Source organism: Leptidea sinapis, chromosome 5, assembly GCF_905404315.1.
Source record: "Leptidea sinapis chromosome 5, ilLepSina1.1, whole genome shotgun sequence".
In the NCBI taxonomy this organism is placed as follows: Eukaryota; Metazoa; Arthropoda; class Insecta; order Lepidoptera; family Pieridae; genus Leptidea; species Leptidea sinapis.
In genome coordinates, this window is record NC_066269.1 from 10,680,740 (window position 1) to 10,703,636 (window position 22,897).

The 22,897-nt window shown below is 35.2% G+C and overlaps 1 protein-coding gene across 3 annotated transcripts in view; it reads left to right on the forward strand.

Annotated features, from left to right (window-relative positions):
* Positions 1-22,897, forward strand: part of LOC126980170 (TBC1 domain family member 1) — an 86,985-nt gene that overhangs the window by 56,888 nt on the left and 7,200 nt on the right. For all 3 annotated transcript variants that reach the window (XM_050829758.1, XM_050829759.1, XM_050829760.1), the window contains 16 exons: positions 1,371-2,018; positions 3,304-3,505; positions 5,581-5,703; positions 6,472-6,587; positions 8,283-8,374; positions 9,158-9,287; positions 10,529-10,649; positions 11,780-11,870; positions 12,874-12,980; positions 14,067-14,210; positions 14,768-14,932; positions 16,332-16,496; positions 17,065-17,216; positions 18,248-18,346; positions 19,470-19,623; positions 21,982-22,151. In XM_050829758.1, the coding sequence (XP_050685715.1) occupies positions 1,371-2,018; positions 3,304-3,505; positions 5,581-5,703; positions 6,472-6,587; positions 8,283-8,374; positions 9,158-9,287; positions 10,529-10,649; positions 11,780-11,870; positions 12,874-12,980; positions 14,067-14,210; positions 14,768-14,932; positions 16,332-16,496; positions 17,065-17,216; positions 18,248-18,346; positions 19,470-19,623; positions 21,982-22,151 (2,679 nt within the window). The remainder of the gene's footprint in view (positions 1-1,370; positions 2,019-3,303; positions 3,506-5,580; positions 5,704-6,471; positions 6,588-8,282; positions 8,375-9,157; positions 9,288-10,528; positions 10,650-11,779; positions 11,871-12,873; positions 12,981-14,066; positions 14,211-14,767; positions 14,933-16,331; positions 16,497-17,064; positions 17,217-18,247; positions 18,347-19,469; positions 19,624-21,981; positions 22,152-22,897) is intronic.

Below are 22,897 nucleotides of genomic sequence, written 5' to 3' on the forward strand. Positions count from 1 at the left end.
ATTCAGCATCTTTAGGAAGCTTAAAAAATTTGAATTTGGATCGAAATGACCTTTAATATGTTTTGTTTTGCTTTATTATTCTACATTTTTGAAATTCGTTCGGACCGGCGCTGTGAAGTAAATGACGAACAAACCTTGCGCGTCCGTCACTGCTCGCTCATGAGTCCTAACTCCTTACTGGATAGCCACACTGAGGTGCCCACGGCACGTACTTTTTTACGTTTTGTACGATTTCGATACCTACACGGGGAGTGAGACAGGCGTGGTAACGAATAAACCGGTCGGTCGGTCGTAGTTCAGCGGGGACAGATCCTTCGGTGGAGGGCGCGTATAACTGCGAACACTAGGTCGTGAGAGCGGGCGGGACGTGTATTCTGCATGTAGACTAACAAATCTTAGCAGAAATAACACTAAACATAACTCATAACATTTAGATACTTGTGAATTTCTGCAAAATATCGCTTAATTTAATAAATTTTCTTGAAATTTAGCAAATATACCCCTCGCCAAACTTCTGGTTCATTCTGAAGTTATCCTATTAGCGCAGATTTAAATTCCGCAATTACCCATCCGAGACCTTATTGTTTGTACTGCGCAGCTATTCGCAGCAACGTCGGAGTGAACTTGAAGTTTTACGAGTGTTATAACTAGGTTTTACACAAGACTATAACGTCACGTTTATAATAAAGTCTAAGGTGTTTGTCAGAGCGTTAATTGTTCAAGTCGAAATAGAATATTAATTGGCGTCAGAAAAAATTAAGTATAGAGAGAAATAAATTACTTTTATGACGGCAAAAAAATTCGTAAATGGCTATTTCACTTGTTTTTTGGAGCAACCAACGCAAATTCCAACATTAATGGAAATGGGTTCAGTCTGTTTATTTTTAAAGATATCGTTTAAAGTCCTTGTTTTTATTACTTACTGTTTTTGTTTTTGTCAGCAAGTTTCCTTCGTGTGACGTGCGCTTCTCACATTTATATTTATGCGCATTTTTTGCTACTGATTATGACGTCACTGCAGTTCTCGTACCTTCACGGCGAAGGATTGTATCCATTGTTATAAGTTTATTTTAATGCACGTTTTAATAAACAGCGTTGTTCCAAAATGGGTCAGAGGTGGGCTCATCGAACGTTTTGCTTACATTTTATATAATAAATATTTTTCGTAATTTTGTACAGGGAACCTAGGTTGAATTGGGAAATATTTTGGAAATATATCGTCCAGTTTTAATCGAGCTCGAGTCATGTGGCAAAAGTCTTGCAACTTATTTTATCCGCAGTGGGACATGTCCTTGCCATGCATCAAAAATTATTTGATTTTTAAATTTTACCTTAAATCTTTTTAAATAATGATTTTATTGATTTTTCAGACTTCCATTAGCTCCAATTCTATTGATAGCTTAAAAGAATCAACGAAATCTCACGAAAACTTCCAAAAATCACTAATACCAAGCACTACGCCATTAGAACCTGACAAAACTACAGCATGGAAAAGTGTCGAAGCCTTACATAAGAATAGTACACAAGTAGATAAGGAATTTGATGAGTTTACGAAAGAAAGGGTAGTTAAGAATGATTTTGTGACCAAAAATAATTTATGTACCCTGAAAGAGGTCGAGGAAAGAAACGATTTAGAAGGATCGAAAGTTAAACTTGATCCGTTAAATGTTCTTGGATCTGATGATTCTAAAATAGAAGATGAATTTAAGTTATTAGAAAAAAATAAAAAGCTTAATGAGTTAAAAATAACAGAAGATGAAAGCGTAGATAAAATAAGTTCTAAACAGCCCGATTTAAATCAGATTGATGAGACAAAATCAGTGGATAGTGAAGAAAGTAATGAGCAAACGGATGATATTGTGTTTAACGAGTTACATAGGATAAATAATGGACGAAAGCAAAACCTGCCGGAAAATAAACCGTTTTTGAGAGATCGATCGGCGTCAATTGGAACTTTGAATTTGAAAACGCCGCTTGCACAGTTGATTGGGGAACAGAATAGAACTATGTTGTTCCAGGTAAATAAAATTCACATTATTTTGAATGTATTTAACTCTGCGGTTATTTGGTATTAACGGTTAACAGAACACTCATGATGTGGGTATCAAATGAAAGGGTTTGCCGAGAAGAAAACTAAAAAATATATTTTTGAAAAGAAGGGGAACCGTAAACTAAATAATTGCCTTGCGCGCTACAAGCTTATAAAAGTTTTGAGATTTTTAGAATGTGATTGCAGTTTCGTAACCTCCGTGAAATCTTCTTGTCCCAAATACCAGTGTCTGTAGACGAAGGTTTTCTACCAGTGTCTGTCGCCAATGATGACTTACAGTACGCAGAGGTGGTCGCTAACTATGGGCCTGATGAGAAATCTCATTGTCGCTCAGAGGGAATGGAGAAGGTTATGCTCGGGGTTTCTCTGCGAGATCGAATCAAAAATGAGGAGATCCGTAGGAGAACCAAATACACCGATATAGAGACCAAATGATTGCAAAACTGAAGTGGCAGTGGGCAGGGCACATAGGAGAGATGCTGGTGGGGCAGAAAACTTCTCGAATGGCGACCAGGTATCGGAAGACGCAGTGTTGGTAGGTCACCCACAAGATGGACCGACGATCTGGTCAATATCGCCGGAATATGTAGGGTGAGGGCAGCGTAGGACCGATCGTCACGGTGATCTTTGGGGGAGGCCTTTGTCCAGCAGTGGACGTCTTCCGGCTGATGATGATTTCAGTTTTCGAATCTAGATGTACGTTTATTGGATGCTTTATAAGGTCGGCTACGCTCTTGTAATTCCTCTGGTGTTACACTTAGTCCACAAATTCAAGAAATATATTATAGCTTCTTTGACAAAGAAGGCTTACTATATTATAGTAGATTAAATAGATGATCATGTGCACGGTTATTGTCTGGTTCTGTGCAGACCCCCTAATTTGTATACTCTTATGTTAAGTAGGCTATGACATTTTGTTATTCGATGATTTAAAAGTTTTTCTTTTATAATTAAAGCCCCTTTACAAACTCATGTAGCTTCATGACATAACTGTACCAACTGTTGTAATATGTTATGAGGAATAACACCAATTTACCAGTAGGAGGACCTTTGCACAGCCTGCCGGCTAGATTATGGGTACCACAATGAAGCTTATTTCTGTTGTGAAGCAGTAATGTGTAAGCATTACTGTGTTTCGGTCTGAAGTGCGCCGTAACTAGTGAAATTACTAGGCAAATGAGACGTAACATCTTATGTCTCAACGTGACCAGCGCAATTTTAGTGCCTCTCAGATTTTTTTTACTTTCAACCAGGTTGGTCGTTCGGAGCTGCGTCTCATAAGTCCAGATCGCAAGCAGATCCTACTCCATCGGAGCTTCAACGATGTCGCCAGCTGTGTTCTGGGCAGAGTCAACAAGGAGCATTTCGGATTCGTGTGCCGGGAGACCAATGACAGTTACGCATGCTATGTCTTTAAATGCGAAAGTGATTCTGTGGCCAGTGAAGTTGTTTGTGGTAAGTATTACGTGTAACAGAGCTTTTTTGAAGGCGCGTTGCGATATGAAAAAAATATGAGAGTGAAATTTTAACATGCGCGCGCATCACATATGTAACAGGTTGAAGTTGGTTCCTAAAATTTTCTGACGTTTGCGTCATTCGTTATTTTTTTTTTCGGTTTCTTCGTCTATTATTAAGACAGGCAAAGGGTTCAAGCCCATACAGTCGTATTTATTATTTAATAATTAATTGTCAAAGCCATCTTTGCAAGATTTTTGCAAAATTGTTCTTTCTTCAAATGAGGAATAAATCATTTTAATGGCTTTTGCTTCGTTAGGCCAAAGAAGTATAACGTCTTGCGTGCATACAAGTACACATACACTTTATTTAAACACACACAATTCTTGTAAGAATGTATTTCGGCAGAGTCTCTAATTAGAATTCACAACAATTAACGAATAATCAAACTTAGCACTCTAGCTTATATAGGACACGAAAACCAAACGTGTCAAATGCTGACAAAAGTTAGCACTACAGCAGTAGACCAGGGTCGATAATTTTTGAAACCAAAATAAAATAACATTAGGTCGAAACCCATTGGTAAAGGACGAGAATATAACAAAAATTAAGGGAAAAATAAATTACGGGCGATCTGAGGTCGGGAAGTGGAAAAGGGGGGGTGTTTTAGGGTAAAAAACGGTTTATCTCGATTTCCGGCAAAACTACAAGTCCTATGGCAAAAAGTTTATCGGCAAAGTTGTAGGTAATAAAGAGATCTACAACTTTTGTAATTACACTTTTTTCACATTACCTCAAAATTTAGGTGAAAAATTAAAAAATACAAGTTTTTGGTTTTATATTTATATCTTTTTCAAAATTTTTTTTTTCTCTCGAAATTTGGTGAAATTACCTTATTATGTCCCAAATGCACTGTAATTTATTTGATTTAAAATATTAATTTTTTCGCCTTACTTTAACTTAATATCAAAAAAGCACCCTAATTTTCAATCGAAAATTCTGGCGTCAAAATATCAGCTTTTTTCAAAAAGTTTGGGGGCTTTTTATTCGTTGAAATATCTTCTTTCTGATGGTGTAAAAAAATATAAATTACAATTGTAAATGTTTGGAAAATTTAAGTCCCACAAAAGGCATTTCATAAAGAATTCACACCTGTTATTAAGTAGCAAATATATGAATTAGAAAATCAATAAAATTGAAAAAAAAAAAAAATGTTAATTTAACACTGAATCAATATCCTTTTTACATTTAAAAATAGATTTGTTTAATCGTAATCCATATTTTTGCTGCTACGAATCTACAGTCACTGGTTTACAGTGCCAACTAACTAATACGAATCAAATTAATGTTAATTTAAATAAAGATCTGAATATTATAGTAGTTATTTATAAACATCTTTAAACTGAAGTGATAATTATATAAAATGAAGGCAATTATATAAATGTATTTATTAATTGGAATATCTTATGGCTCCATGACGTTGGTAGCGCTTATTAACACACTATCTAAAATAATAATATTACTGACATACGTTGCCTGAAGTTATATCGTGAGAGATGTTAAAAATGATGTACCAACTAACAAGGACGCAAAAATACATAACGGCAAATGATAACAAGAGACGGACATATTATATGCAGTATTATACTTTTATTGTTAACATTGAGGGTATTCCTAAATTCTTTACTTTATAATGTTGTTTTTATGTCGTAGCACCTAAATACTTATGCTTTTGTTGTTTTTCACAGAATCATTATTAATATGTAGTTTTAAGTTATTTATTTTTATATTAACACATAAAATTTTAATAATATTGTTTAGTCACTCGAACGTTTGGCTCAGTTGGTAAGAGCGCTCGGGCGGAACCCAAGAGGCGCGGGTTCGAGTACCGCATCGTTCATATTTTATATAATTATTGTTCATATTTCATTTTATTTACATATTTAATTTGAACAATTAATCCCAGAAGTATTTAATTTGAACAATTAATCCCAGAAGTAAGGGATATCACTTTAAAATGGCAAATATTAAACATAATAAATAAATATTGTATCTATTGATTGTTTTTTTTACAGCTATTCGACAAGCTTTTGTTTCAAATGCGGAGGTGTTGAAGAAGTCTCGCGAGAAATCTCCGAATATGACGTGCGAACATTGCCCTATGTTGTGGTACCACAGACTCTGTCACGATATTGAAGGTATGTGGGTTCCTTATCGTGTCAACCAATAATGAGAGGTTCCTTAGCAGAGAATGTCGGCTAGATGGATGCCGTGTCCTCTTCTGCTGTCTTGTGCAATGACGACCCAAAAGTCTTGTGGTTACTAAACCCTAACTCTAAGCTATAAGTCCTGGGTTTGATCCCCCGTAGACGCCCACATTTGTTTGATAAATATGAATGTTTGTTTCCTATTAATTCTATTTATTAATGGTTAAATTGTATTTTCCGGCGCACATAGTACAATCTAAGCTTAGTTCGGGACTAGACAGTTATTGTGAAAGTGCGATAGTTTTTATTTTATAATTTATCTCTATTACCTATATAATAAATATGTGTGTGGACTTTTGTTGAAATGAAGAAGCTGATATTAAACATATAGTATTCAATTACTCAGTTTTCAGTGTTTAAATACTAGTTTTAGTGAGTGAAATAGGCACAATAATGAAAGAAAACAAACTTAAACCTTTACTCCGCTACATCAAAGACTTATTGCAAAACTCAAATTTTATAAACCTATTTATAATTTTATTTGTAGCACTACAGAGGAACTGTATTAATACTACTGTATATTTAAAATTCTAAACGTATTTAATAAATCTATATTAATTAAATGTAAATTTATTTCTTGTTTGGCTTAAAGGACTTGTGTTCAAAGCCGTTAATAAATAAAAAAAATATTTGTGTTTGATTCCCAGTACTACTCAATAGTAAGTTGTAGATACTTAAGCTTCCTTTCTTCTATTCCAGGCATGAATGACAATAAAACGCACGCGTTCATCCTTCGTCGCATCGAAACCTTGCCCGATGATGAACAGGATCTTATCATAACCAAGTATCAGGGCGGTACCAACCACATGTTCGAGGTAAACATACTATTACGTGTAAAAATTAATTTAATTACATTTGTTAATAAACTCAAATATCATAAACCCTCCATGATGCGTTCAAGAACCGCATTAAAATACTAAAAAAAACTCGCTTTGGTTGAAAAGATAATGGTTGAAATTTAAAATGGATTCCTGCCTTATCGACGGTAGATGAAAAAATTATGCAAATTAACAAATATCTTATTTTGCAAATTGAAAAATGGAATAAGTTTATCATAGTAATGTACTGTGATCGGTCCTCGATAAATCTACGAAGTTTGAACGAATTCTGGCCGTTTAAAGCCTGTCAAAATCGCGCCCAAATGAGTCGGTTACAAACAAACATACATAACACAAGTGAAGCTAATAAAAAGCGTGTAAAAATAGTGTTTTGTTAGAACTTATTTCTTGTCTGTGAAAATGTTATTATTGATAAATAATAACATCGATTTCGATAACATTATTTCATTCAAATTGCAAACATCTCTGAAAGAAAGAGAAATTTGATTTGACCTCTATTCTAATATCCTACTTAATTAATTAATTAGGTGCAAGCATTTATATGATGAATATGGATGTTTGTTTCCGAGTCATGGATGTTTAAATGTATTTATGTATATTTATAATATGTATTTATGTATGTTTAAGTAAGTATATTGTATTAAATATATCGTTGTCTTGCAACCCATAACACAAGCTATAATATATGTTTAATTTGTGGCAAGATAATTTGTGTAAAAAGTGTGTCAATATTATTATTATTATTAATATCAATCGAGATGACGTTTTGTTCTAAATGAAATTTGCAAACAAATTCTACAAATGTTGCACGTAAGTAAGATATCGAACGATACCGACTCTGGTTTGTCTCTGAATTAAAATGACAGCTAGCAGAAAACTTTTCATAGCCGCCACCAGCGTAGCGAAACTCTAAGAAAAAAAGCGATTCACTCGATTGTATTAAACGTGCAGTGATTAATAGACTGACTATGACGGCTATAATCTTGTATAAACGTTACGTTTTAAAAGCAACTGTTCGCTTTCAAACTTAGCCAGATTATACTTTGTCGCCAATCGCCATACTGTAATTACTATTATTTCAAACTTACGTAAAATCACTGCACATTTCATACTAAACAAAATTTAAATTTTTCCTTAGGCAGTTCCACCTCTTATTACGTAGTATTTACATACTCTTTGACCATCATGACCGCTTAAAATTTATGGTGATCGTAATATGCGGCTTCTAAATGCAAAATGGAGGTTTATGATATATGGGATGATAAAGTAGTGTATGTAAGTGTATATAATTAGGCATTAAAACATTCGTGTGATGTTACTATAACTACATTCGTGTTTAATGCCCTTCATTATGTACAGTCACATAAACTACTTATTATACTCCAGTAAAATTTGAAAACAAAATTTTATGAGCGATGCGGTACTCGAACCCACGACCTCTGGCGTTCCGTACCAGTGCTCTGCCCTATACGTCACTCGAACGGTTAGCTCAGTTGGTAGAGCATTGGCACGGAACGCCAGAGGTCGTGGGTTCGAGTCCCGCATCGTTCATAAAACATTGTTTTCAAGTTTTATTTGTGTGTTAATCCTAGAAGTGAGCGTTATCACTTTCAAAACATAACTACAGGTGCGCAAAACCGAGAGAAAGTTCTAGATTGATTTCTTTTGCAGGTGACCGAACACAATGCGTTCCTCATGATGCTGCTTCGTGCCAACTGCGAAGCGAAACAACAGCGGCATGTACATGATACTGCAGAAAACAGGTAAGCCAACTGATGATATTTTTTTTATTAGATCCGGACGTTCATTGATTCACGGCAGAAAAAGGTGCCGTAATCTATTTCTGTCCTGTGCAAAGGAGCCTCCCACTGATAAAGCACGCTTTACTCTACGCTTGTATATTGTAAGTCTGTAATTTATGTGTTTATTATATTTTAGTCTTTTTTATGGCAAATGACAAACGAGCGTTCGTGTCACCTGGTGTTAAGTGATTACCGCCGCCCATATTCTCTGGCAACACTGAAGGAATGACAGAGGCGTTGCCGGCCTTAAAGGAAGGTGTACGCGCTTTTTCTGAAGGTAGCCATGTCGTATCGTCCCGGAAACACCGCTAGGAAGCTCATTCCACACACTACCAACCACGCTGTGGAGGACCACCCACACATCCAGATGGAAGGGATGATATCCTAATTTGTGGCGTGTCTTGCGAAGGTTGAATTTGGCGGAATGAATCAGGTGAATCAGCTCTTCGGAACACTCCCCGTGATAAATGCAGTAGAAGACATACAATGAAGCGACGTCTCTACCCAAGTGATCCAGCCATTCAGAGAGCCCTGGGTCCCCGACAATTCGAGCTGCTCTGCGTTGCATGCGGTCAAATGGATTGAGCTGATACTGGGTTGCGCCAGACTTGCATTTGCGACGTTCGTGTCTTATAGGTGGAGTGAAAATGCTCTTTTTTGGCCTCCGCCTTTTCCTACAACTGCACCCTCGTAGGAATCATTAACTCTCTTTTGTTGATGAGTGATGTACTATTTATGCTTCAGGTCAGAGTTTCTCAACCAGTACCTAGGGGGCAGCACAATATTCATGAAAGCGAAGCGCTCCTTATCAAGCGGCTTCGACCACCTGCTGAAGAGGAGACAGGGGAAAGAAGATACACCTATAGTTAAGAAGGTTTGAGTTTCATTTATTATTATTATAAAAACATAATTAATTATGTATTGGAAACCTAAATGAAAATCTAATTTTTATCCTACAGTATTGCTAGGTAAAAAGGAAACTATTCCAGAAAATTGTATCTATAACGCTATATGATAAATTTTAAAGCTATAATATTCCATTGAATCTCATATCATCTTTATAAAATATGTAGTTACTAAATACACAATTCTAACTACAAGTTATAAGCACATAAAACTCCTACAGTGTTTACCTCTTTGTTATATTTGACCGCCTTAGCACCAAGTATTCGAAATCCACAGAATTCGACCAACTGAGGTGAGCGGGTGCAGTCTGAGTGCTTATTGGTCGGATAACTATCACAACATATCTTGAACATTTCCTATTGGCTGCCCTTTGTTAGGCGACATCGGGCTATAAGGTGTATATATCTGGCCTATACCTTACATTATAGACATATATAGTGTCACGTATTTTACGATATATATTTTATTATTCAAAATTCATTTGTAACCAAAATCGATTGTAAATCTTGGTACTTGGGTCTTGTTCTACTCTCACGTTGTTATAATAATCTCGGTCCCGCATCGTCCATAAATTTTGGTTACAAATTTAATTTGTATCGCTACAAGACGCCTGGACATTTGTGACATGGCGCAATGCGGCATTCGTCACAAAAGACCAAAAAAATAGTCGAGCTTCAGCACGTTCTATCAAGCAGCACAAGACTGAGTATTTTCACCATCTGCTCTGACATGAAAAAAAACAATGTCTCTGATGACAGATTTGACCAGGCACTATTAGCTGTAGCCATTCACGAGAATAACGCATGGACTAGCCATCACATCCTACTAGCCATCCATGTATTAGTAGTATTAATGCTATGCAGATATGCCAAGTCATATCTAATTTTTTTTTCCGTGCAGTCGGATCAAGTTGCAGAAAAGCCGTTTGATGAAAAGCAACGGAACAGAATTTAATTGTTTGGTTGCTAAGTGAAGAATCATTCTGTAAGGTGTCTTCCATTTTTTATGCAGCCATTGTTTTTATTTTGGACATGAGGTATATATCCTTTAAATAATATTTCAAGCTGTACGAATTATATTTTTGAAGTGAAACTTCTTTTCGCGCGTTAGGGAAAAATTATCAGAGTGAACGATTACGATGACTACGAATATTTATTTTAAGGATTTTTCTTTTGTTCCGTTAAAGAAGTGTAAATATTTTCCCCTTAGGAACCATCACCACGGCCTCCTCCATTGAACCTCGATACTTCATCGGTGACCTCTTCTGCTGATTGTTTGTCGCCAGACAACTTGAGGTCAAAGTCAGTTTCCCCGGCGGTAGTACAACCAGGTAAAATAATTTTATAATAAATAATTTAATTAAAAAAATATATTATATGATTAGGAAGTATTACACAGTGTTTTGGTACCAGGCGATCATAGTTGCACACGACATACACATCAGGAGAACATAAATATGGTAGCGGTGTTTGTTATGTCTTTCGAAATCATGTGTCATCCTAGCAACATGTACCAGGACTTCATATGCAGCTTAGAGTTTCATGCACAACAAAGGTTTCACTTCTGATATGTGTACTTTGTACGCACGAAATTTTATCTTACTTTATAACTATAGCTGCGCTTTATACTCTACCGGACATCACGATAAAATTAAAAAAATATTTTCCTCCCACAGACACATTGCGAAATCACCTGGCGGGCTATATTCCCAAACCCATAATATGTCGAATGTATTACGGTTGGAAACGCATCTCTTGACCACTTCACCTGAATAATGATTTTTAAATTTTTCCTTCCCTTTGCTGTAAAACCTAAGATTTTTCCCCTTACTTTATGATTCTTTAATCTAGTTCAGTGGGAAGTACCTACTTATAAGTTTTGACATTTGGATTAATGCCATAAAGGGACAACAGACGTTATAGTAGATATTCATTTTAATATTCCTTAACGCATTACAAAAGTTAATAATAAACCTTAACGCAATAAAAAAATATTAGAGTTATAAAACTATAAATTACAATCGCCTCTTGATTTTGGATGGCTCAGAACTTTTCTGATAACGCTACACTCGACAAAGCCAAAATGTATTTAACTAGTCGCTTTAGATGTTTAGTGTGTGTGAGTTGAATAATACAACTAAACTTTCAATCTATGTTATTCAACATATTGAATTAAATTTTTATATATGTAATGAAGATCATATTATATTGTTATGATAAGTGACAGAAATGCTCACCAGCTAAGAGCATAGAAAGTATATTATGTAGTTTGTCAGTAGAATACAAAATATAAAAAAATAAAGATTTGACATACAGAATTTCAATTTTGAATTATAAATTCTTCGAAGATTACAGCGCAAAAAAAGAGAAAAAAACGACAGTTTCGAAATATTTTTTGATTGCGTTTAGATACATCTATGAACGGATTCTGCTGGCTTTGATAAATTAACTATTATTTCAGAACAAACTTTTCCTAAAACTCCGCCTGTTGTCGAAGAGCCTGATGTTTCCAAAGAAACCACACCGACTGTCAATTCAACTATGATGGATATGTAAGTATTTTTCTATAAATAAACTCAAATGATCCACGACATAAACTACCGGTGCGCTGGGAAAAGACGCGTGTGGTATATAGCTCATAATATCGTCAGGATCCATTGTTATTCAAAGTTATATCACGGTCTCTTTAGATGAAATATTAACTTAGGCCTTTTACAGATTCTTTTTTAATGACAATAAGGGACAAGATGATCGGGATGTTCAGTTGATCGTTTTTGATGCGCCCCGCCCATTGCAATGCTGTGCCGATAATGATAATATTGATTTTATTTGAAAATAATTTTGATCTTAAAACTACGGAGAAAAGAGTCGAAAATGTTTGTATGGTAAAATTTCCATTAATATTTTTCTGTTGGCCACGCCAAGGTAGCAACGTGATTGTGCCATAAATGATTTCTTTGATTCAAGCTATTAAAATAACGGCAAGCTCCCAGATGATATGTCCCTGATGACTTGGGCACGGTGAAGGGCGCTGGTGTGGCACGCACCTTGCGTGGACACTCTGGCTCCTTCTCATGTCCAAGTTACTTCAGTTGGTGCTGGGGCTGCTGCTTTGACTGCCGACAACAAATATGTCGGTCTCACTAAGATCTTTGTGCCGTTTGGTGTCGAGACACTTGGCCCATGGGGCCCAGAGGCGCGGAGAATGTACAAAGTATTATCTACGCACCTCAATACTGGAAACCCAAGCGCTGGCAGCTATTGCGGTCAACGGATCAGCCTATTCTTCTTGCACTTCCACGTAACCACAGCTTTAATTCAATCTTATCATACTATTGAAAATACAGTTATAAGAATATATCAGATCAGCCTAACTTAATAGCTACGAAAAAAAGTATGTGCGGTGCGCCAAAAGAAGTTTTCACTTTAATATAAAAATTTAGTAATAAATCCCTCGTTTTCATCATCCGAATAGTATTTAAGTAAAATGTTTGGTTCGTAGTTACTTGAGTTAATAATATTTTGAGATTTTTCACTACTACCCTCAAATTGCAGCTTCCTGAAGGTGAGTGATTCACGGCCGAGCGCCTCGGAGTCCAACGCCGCCGATACAACATGGCGGCAAGCCATTTACGAAAAAGTGGTTCAACATGATATTGAAGGTAATATTAACTTGAGACTGAAAGGCTATCATTAGTCATCACTAAAGTGCAATACGTGCTTTATTTAGTTGTCAATATAGTGCATTAATATAGCTTAAACGAACTATGCTTCCATATCTATTAAGATCTAGGATAAAGTAACCTGGATGTGACAAGCAAATAATAATACCGTGCATAAACGATATCACAACATACAAAATCTATTAGAAATGAAAATGACGTAACACCTCAGTTGTTACTGTAATTAATTTGTTAATTTTATGTGGTTGTCAGTAATTAAAGTGGTGAAGTACATTCCTAACTTTGTAAAAAGATCGATAGAAGAAGCATATTAATACGTAAAGAATTCCACATAATTAGAAATAATGTGTAAAAATCCCTATATATATTCAATTAATTCAGTAATACATCCAAATTATCATTCTCGCAACTAAGGTGAAGCTTGTCGACCTTGTCATACTGCATTTGAATTTGTCCGCGTTCTAGAAATATTTATCTATTTTGGATGTACGGCACATGTCAAATCTAGTTGAAACTTTATCCTAGATTAAGATGTATACAGAAATACACACTACAATAACATAATGTAATTAACACCTTAACCTTTAACCTTTTGCTCTCGTCAGTGCGAGAGCTCGGAAGTTTTCACGACATTACTATACGTTTGGAGACTTTAGATGGCTACCATGGACTTTACTAATGTTTGGCAACTATGGATGGCTACCATTCACCAGCAAAGGATATCTTTGGGTTGAAGTGGAACATCAGGGGCCGTTATTTAACTCCGTCTACCTTTCAGTAAGGTTGATTGGTCAAGAGCCCGTCTGTTTTCTAAATTTACCCGTGGCAACCAATGAGATACGTCGTAAGCTAGACTTAAAGTTAAACAATTATTATATGGAATTATTTTAATCTTTGACTAATAATAACAATAATGTATGCATCCACTCAAAAATTACAAGGAAAGATGAACCTGAAAAAAAACAGCGAAGTCGACTTTTTCCAACACTTTCAATATTAATTATTTGTGCAGTATATTTTATCTAAATTACCTCAAATTTTGATTTTATATCCGTATTGTTTCAGGTGAAACAACAAACACACTGTTGGGTCGCCCTGTGCCCGCCAGTGGAAAACGAACGAAGGAACAATTGAGACATCTGTGGAAGATGGCGATTGACCAAACTGTGCTTCTAGTTCGAATGGAGAAAGAGAATAATCGACTGAAAGGTGCGTCCGGCATAGATAGTTTAAACTAGCTACTCTTTCATGCTACGCTTCCGTTGTCAAAACAAAATAATATAAAATATGTACTAAGGCCAACGAGACTAGATAAATAATGTAAACAAACGGACTGTTACTGAGTTATATTGGCATAAATACGGCTGATTCGGACTCTTCTGACAAATCATCTGTGTCTATTATAGACGACAGCGATTAGAATATTTAATGCAAAATTGTGTAGGTATTTTATACAATTTATTCAAATTTTGAACCCTGAAACTTTGTTTAAATTCTTATCTAGTCTCGTTGGCCGAAACGTTTAGTTTATTTTAATAATCACTCACAAAAATACTTTCATAGTACCTATTTATATAGAAAACGTGTAACATAAAAAACGATATTAAAGGATTTTACTTGAAGCTCGTAAATAAAAATAAATTAAAGAAGATATGTTGATCCCTACTTACTTCTTGTGTTCACTTAGAGAGTCTTTGTAGATGGACATTGTTTATATTTTAATTTATGTTCGGAAATACTGAAGCTGTTCTTAATATTTTCAACAGAAAGCGCTGAATCATCAGCTGTGCGTCGGATAAAGCTGGAGTATACTGAACTTTGTACTTGTGAGCCTGGCGTGGGGTTAATGTGGGATTCCCTTCTCGCCAGGGACACCTCGCACCCGCTCGCGAAGGTCGACCGACACATGTTGACACAAGCTGTGCGACAAGGTATTGAAACGTATCTGTGGGAGGCTCCTTTGCACAGGATGCCGGCTAGATTATGGGTACCACAACGGCGCCTATTTCTGCCGTGAAGCAGTCATGTGTAAGCATTATTGTGTTTCGGTTTGAAGGGCGCCGTAGCTAGTGAAATTACTGGGCAAATGAGACTTAACATCTTATATTCCAAGGTGACGAGAGCAATTGTAGTGCCGCTCAGAATTTTTGTTTGGCTTTTCAAGAATCCTCAGGGGCACTCCAAAAGTGCACGTCTCGAACGCTCACGCTATTTTTTTTTTAAAGTTGAATTTCGAATGAACTTGAATCAACTGCGTTTTTACTAAAAAAAAATGAGAAGGCCTACAGTTGTGATTTTCGAGACGAACCTTCTCTGCTGAATTCTGAATTGTGAAAAAAAATATCGTTCAAAAATGTTCATCAAGTCGTTCTCGAGATATCCGTACCACGCTGTTTTTTTGAACCACAGACAATAGTCTGTATCGGGTAATCGTACAATAGTACGTATCAGGATTATTCATTAGTGTCTCAGCTTTATATTGATGTGCTTTTTATAATGGGTAAGAGTAATAAAAAAAAATATGCAGTTTAAAGAGTGGAAATCGTGTGACCTTGACAGGTCTGTTATAAAGCACAACCTTGCCGTCCGAGGCGTCCAATAGCTAATATCAAAACGTTTATTGGAACAAGTAATAGCATGCATCGCATTGGTGGCAAGCATAATTGTATTATTGGAATTTTTTCAACGTTTTAAGAAGTCCTTATTCTTCTTTAGTTATTACTATAAATTATTTACTTTAAAATACTTTCACCTGTTACGCGAAGAGTTACGCGAAGAGCTCTAAAAGCTTAACAAAATAATGTGTATATTAATTCAAATTAAATAAGAATTTAAATCTACCCGAAGTATGATTTGCTTCAGGAAACCTGAAACAGAACTTTATTAAAAAAAAATGTTTTACAATAAAATTTATATAAAAATTGTACTCGCCCTAGGTTATTTGTGGATAGATAGAGCGATGGCTATCGATCAATTGGACGTAATTCTAGAAGAACGTTTCAAACCACAATAATGTCGAAATTGAGTTAAAAACACAAAACTGGTCACGTGATTCATATTAACGGACTGAGAAAATGGCTTCCCTACTGTCACTCTTTATATGACATCATGACTTAGTAGCTTAACCCTCATGTATGAAATACACTAATATTTATTAAACTTTAAACACGAATTCCTTAAAATGTGATGTTTGTGTCTTGGAACGTTTTTTGAGGAACTACGTCCAATTTATATTATGGTCCCGCTTTAGTACTTAATAGTAGATAAATTATTATAGCCGTAAAAGTTCTGACTATTATTTTTATATACATGTGTTTATACATTTACCAGGCGTGCCACGAATGATACGAGGGCTGGTCTGGTATTTCCTCGCTGAGCAGGCCTGTCTCCGCATTCCCCCTCCGGACATCAAAATGTTTCCCAATCACAACACTCCATACAGGACTTTACTATCGGGCCTGACAAAGCACCAACACGCTATCATTATAGATCTTGGTAAGTTTATATTTTCAGTAAAGATTATTGTAAATGACTGTTTTCATAATTATAATAATATTTGGCAGTTTGATATTATTGTAGTTAGAAGCAAATCGACTTTAGCACGACAAAAAATAATATTTATAGATATATTTGTTGTAATCACTTATAATCATTCATAATTTTAACAATACTCTTTATAAATTATCGTTGTCGACATATACGATAAAGTGTGGGACCTAAATAATTCCCTGTGGCATACTAAGTGATGAGCTCTAATCATTCTACTGTAATCTAACCGCTCTAGTAGTGAAATAGGAACTTGATTATTTATGAAATAATTTGCAACGTTAGTGTAAGTAATATTATTATGTATCTGCAAAACTTTACCAAATACCTGACATGGATCTTTAAAAAACACACGTGCTTATATTACACACATCAATAAGAAAGATGACGCCAATCCTTTTTTTTTAAATAAAAGACAAAGAACGATTGCAAGCTCTACAATAATTGAAATCAAAATAGCGTCAGTTTTTAATTTTTTGACCGGTTTCAATACTTCAAATTCTAAATTTCTTTCCAGGTCGTACATTCCCTAAGCACTCGTACTTTCAGTCATCATTAGGCCCGGGACAACTGGCCTTATACAACATCTTGAAAGCATACTCCCTACTGGACCCCGAAGTGGGCTACTGTCAAGGTCTGAGCTTCGTCGCCGGAGTATTGTTACTGCACGTGAGTTAGAAATGTATCAAAATAAATAATATTGTAAAGAAAACTAGGCCCTCATAAGATGGACCTGTGATCTGGTCAAGATCGCAGAAATAATTTGGATGAGGGCAGCGCAGGACCGATCTTTGTGAGAAAACTTTGGGGAGGCCTTTGTCCAGCATTGGACAGTTTGGGGCTGAAGTGAATGATGATGAAGAAAACTATTATATAAAGGTATCCATCACGAGAAAGTGTTTATTTGTCCGTTCCACGAATCCAGCTTTTTTTAACTTTAATTCGTAACCTTATTAGGTTAGTTAGAAAAACTGTTTAAACTACACCTGTATAGACTTGAATCCGTACTGACAGTGACAACTGGGGTGAAAGTGCGTCATTATTTCCATACATATGTGTGGACAGGAGAGTTGTATAGAAATCCATTACTAAAGCGGTTGAGCGGGCAGAAAACACGAATTTCTAACGCGTTTGCCATTTATAATTTATAAAAAAAACTGTGACAGCTTTTTGATGTATTGAAACTATCGAATTCGTCTCGTGCTACGATCTACACCCTCGTTTCTCCTCGTCCTTGTGTTGTTTTCCTCATTACTGAGGGTCGTAACCTCCATTTATCTTCCGGACGATAGCTTTCCGTGTGTTATGGTCATCTGCAATGTGTATAGCTTCGTGTACGTTTTTATTGGCGGCGTCGCGGATCTGTATGCTCCAACGCATTGGACTCCTGCCTCTAGATCGCTTTTCAAGGTTGTCACTTTTTTTTCTGACGATGTGAGTGAATAAGTTAAAGATCTTATGGAGGCAGATGGTCGATAGTGTCGTGGTGACCCTCACTTCATGCAGGGCAGAAACAAATGTGCGTTGCGCAGTAGTAAGTAATCCTTCACCCCCTAGGAATCGCTCAATTTCTCCCATTGTTGTGTGAACTTTTTTTTATGAACCGATTTTTTTATTATATTTGCTATTGTAATTGTTGCGGGGATAATTTTTTTTCAATTGCTCTCCCATAATAATCTTTAATTATTGTTCTATTCCAGATGGAAGAATCGGAAGCATTCACGTTGTTAAGACATCTCATGTTCCGACGTGGACTAAGGAAACAGTACCTGCCCGATATGAGTGCCTTGCAAGTTCAGGTTAGCGAAATATATATTCTTATGATAAGCGAAGTGATGGTACTCTCACCAGATGAATTAAAATGCTGTATCATTCATGATTTTTGAAAACCTAAAACTCTGAGCGGTATTGCTATTAAGCTTGTTTATTATTGGTGCTACACAGCTTAAAACAACAAGGCGCCGGGTAATGATGGAACTACAGCCGAGCTTCTGAGCGCTGGTTTTACTTCTGTGCTTAAGATTCTCTAGAAGCTATTCAACTCCGTCACCCTTGAAGGAAAAACGCCGCAGGCATGGCTCAGAAGTATAGTGTACTTCAAAAAGGACGATAAAATTCTTTTGAAGAACTTTAGACCTATATCACTTCCGAGCCATGTTTATAAGCTATTTTCTAGGGTTATCACGAATTGTCTCGTTCTTCGCGCAAATTCCATGACTTCCAGCCTTCTGAACAAGGCGAATTCCGAAAAGGCCATAGACCACATATATTCGCTGCGGCAGTTTATGTAGAAGACAGAGGAGTATAAACAGCCACTATGCTTGGCGTTCGTGGACTATGAGAAAACCTTCGATCTTAAGGCATAATCTGTAAAATGTTGGCATCTTATAATGTTAAAATGAAGTTGGATAGAAAGGGAAAATGTATACAATTTTTTTTATCTACATATTGACCAGAAGCTTTGGCTTTACATAAGGCTTTCAAAATATAATTTGACATAATAATAATACCACAACGGCGCCTATTTCTGCCGTGAAGCAGTAATGTGTAAGCATTATTGCGTTTCGGTCTGAAGGGCGCCGTAGCTAGTGAAATTATTGGGCAAATGAGACTTAACACCTTACGTCTCAAGGTGACAAGCGCAATTGTAGTGCAGCTCGGAATTTTTGGAATTTTCAATAATCCTGAGCGGCACTGCATTGTAATGGGTAGGGCGTATCAATTACCATCAGCTGATCGTCCTCGTCTCGTCCCTTATATTCATAAAAAAAATACTATGAGTTACGTTAAATAAACTAAACTTAAAACTTTATGTGCAAATATATATATAAAATAATTTTAATCTCATAACATTTAGCTATATTAAATAAATATTTCTATCTGCACTATATGTAGTTTAAGGTGTATGTATTGTAATTTCAGCTGTACCAACTGTCCCGTCTTCTCCGAGACCACGAGCCTCTTCTCCACGCGAAGCTGGAGTCCCTCGACATATCACCAGCTCTGTACGCAGCGCCCTGGATGCTGACACTCTTCACCAGCCAGTTTCCTCTGGGCTTCGTGGTCAGAGTTTTTGGTGAGTGAGTTTGCAGTTCCTAAAGGTCGAGAGATGCGATGTCTGGTTCATGTGTCATGATCATGAACGAGAGCTACTGGTGGTGGCTGGTTGACAATGATTCTTCCATAATTATAACAGATATCAAAAGTTATTTCCGGTACTGGAGTTAAGTTACGACTACGTCGGAATTAAGGTTGGTCACAAGACATTTATGTCTATCCTAACCTAAACATATTCCGCAAACGGATTATTTATAGTTATTGAGTTAAAATTTTTAGAAAAAGTTTTAAAAGAGATATATAGAGAGAATAGTACTATGATAGTAATCTTATATATGAAAATGTTTTTTTTTTTTTAATTTTGGTCTTGAATTATTTGTGGAAGTCCAGAGATGGTTTAAAAGGTGAAAAAAATTTAATTATTGATTTTTTTCTTATAACTTTATATGGCAATGCAACGTTTGCTGGGTCAGCTAGTAACCTATAAAAACAGGCCATGAATATTAGTTTAGTGTGCGTAACAAGCTACGTCTTTCACTCGCGATTTGTATGACACTTTGTGTAAGTGTGCGTGAATTGCTCAAAATAGACGTTGGTTCTAAAGTCTATTTCTTTTCGACCCATTCACAGCTGTCATAGACTATCTAGACGTATAAATAATGGTCTAAGGATAGTACAATGGATCTTTTCGCATTTTTGATCCAGAAAAAAAAATGTGATTTGCAAAATAAAGCTTTTTTGGTAATGTAGCTGTTTTATATGCTGTGTCTTCATCATGAAATTTTAACAAGATAAAAGGTAACCTATTAATGTAACATATTATGTGACTTCATCATTAAATTTTAACAAGATAAAAGGTAACCCATTAATGTAACATATTACATAATATGTGTCTTCATCATTCAATTTTAACAAGATAAAAGGTAACCTATTAATGTGACACAATATATTTCTTCATCATTAAATTTTAACAAGATAAAAGGTAACCCATTAATGTAACATATTACATAATATGTGTCTTCATCATTCAATTTTAACAAGATAAAAGCTAACCTATTAATGTAACATATTATGTGTCTTTATCATTAAATTTTAACAAGATAAAAGGTAACCCATTAATGTAACATATTACATAATATGTGTCTTCATCATTCAATTTTAACAAGATAAAAGCTAACCTATTAATGTAACATATTATGTGTCTTTATCATTAAATTTTAACAAGATAAAAGGTAACCCATTAATGTAACATATTACATAATATGTGTCTTCATCATTCAATTTTAACAAGATAAAAGCTAACCTATTAATGTAACATATTATGTGTCTTTATCATTAAATTTTAACAAGATAAAAGGTAACCCATTAATGTAACATATTACATAATATGTGTCTTCATCATTCAATTTAAACAAGATAAAAGCTAACCTATTAATGTAACATATTATGTGTCTTTATCATTAAATTTTAACAAGATAAAAGGTAACCCATTAATGTAACATATTACATAATATGTGTCTTCATCATTCAATTTTAACAAGATAAAAGCTAACCTATTAATGTAACATATTATGTGTCTTTATCATTAAATTTTAACAAGATAAAAAGCCGTAAAAAGTCTCGAGAAAAATAAGGTCTCTCATAATCTTGTGTCACTATCTGTGTATGATGTGTATAGTCGAATAGACGCTAGCGTTTATGGCCTGAAATCACTTTGAATACCGAAAATCCACTCTAGATATAACTATTTATTCTAATATAACTGTTTTTCTTTAAACAGATATATTTAACTAGGGTTGCCTATCGTACTCTAATAATAGTAATATTTTCTTTTTCATGATGGTGTAATTTAAAATATAATATTAAAATACTAACTATTGGTACATGCCAGCCATACAGATATTTAAAAATATAGACTTTATATTAACTGAAATAAATATTGCTGTTAGAGAAATTAAAATCACCCATACTCTAGTTATTCCATAAGAAGTTGGCAACACCTGTTCTAAAAAATTTAAATATAACAGTAAATTTAATACTTGGGAATCTTATATAACTTTGTTGTAATTGTGAATATCTAGTCAAAAAAATATCGTAAGATACTTTTTTTATATTAAACTGTAAAGAAAGAACGTGACTTCAATGTGCCATGTTCTATCGGTATGTTTTATTGACTTTGCGCTGATGTTTTAGTCAGCGTTGTCAATTAAACCTTACGTTAAGGCAGTAAGGTATGATTTGCATTAACAGATGTTTATCATGTTTTAAGTGTTTTATGTATCCATGATTAAGATTCATATTTATTGTACTTTTAGTATACACACATTGTACGCTCTATAATTTACCAATAATTCAGCCTTACGGTTATTGTTTTTAGATCTAATATTCCTTGAATCGTTGGACGTGATGTTTTCCGTCTCGCTCGCACTGCTCTCAACTCACAAGGACGGACTGATGCTGTGCGAGAGTTGCGAAGAAGCCGCTGAATACCTGAAACACAAACTGCCTGACATAAGCGTTACGATCTACAATAAAGTTATGAAAATGGTAAGTAACGACTAAAAGTTGCGATGTAAAATATTGCGGTGGGAACCAGTGGGAGGCTCCTTTGCACAGGATGCCGGCAAGATTATGGGTACCACAACGGCGCCTATTTCTGCCGTGAAGCAGTAATGTGTAAACATTATTGTGTTTCGGTCTGAAGGGCGCCGTAGCTAGTGAAATTACTGGGCAAATGAGACTTAACATCTTGTCTCACGGTGACGAGCGCATTTGTAGTGCCGCTCAGAATATTTGGGTTTTTCAAGAATCCTGAGTGGCACTGCATTGTTATGGGCAAGCCGTATCACTTACCCATCAACTGAACGTACTGCTAGTCTCGTCCCATATTTTCATTTTTTTTTTTATGTGTTGCTGTTTGATTGGTAGATCAGTAGAATCAATAACAATAAAGGTAGAATCACACGTTTTGACTCGGTTAAATAAATGATAATTCGAATGGATGCTTCATTGATTTTTCATTACATCTTCACTTTGCTAGGCTGTTTAACTTCATAGACGCTATTTCAAATAGATGTAGAGATATATATATGTATATATTACTATACATAATTAGAGTATACATAGAGATGTGATGAGATATATATATGTATATATTACTATACATAATTAGAGTATACATAGAGATGTGATGAGATATATATATGTATATATTACTATACATAATTAGCATATACAAGATAAACTTCAATAAGTGTTACTATTTACATATATCTAAATTAAAGGTATGCACA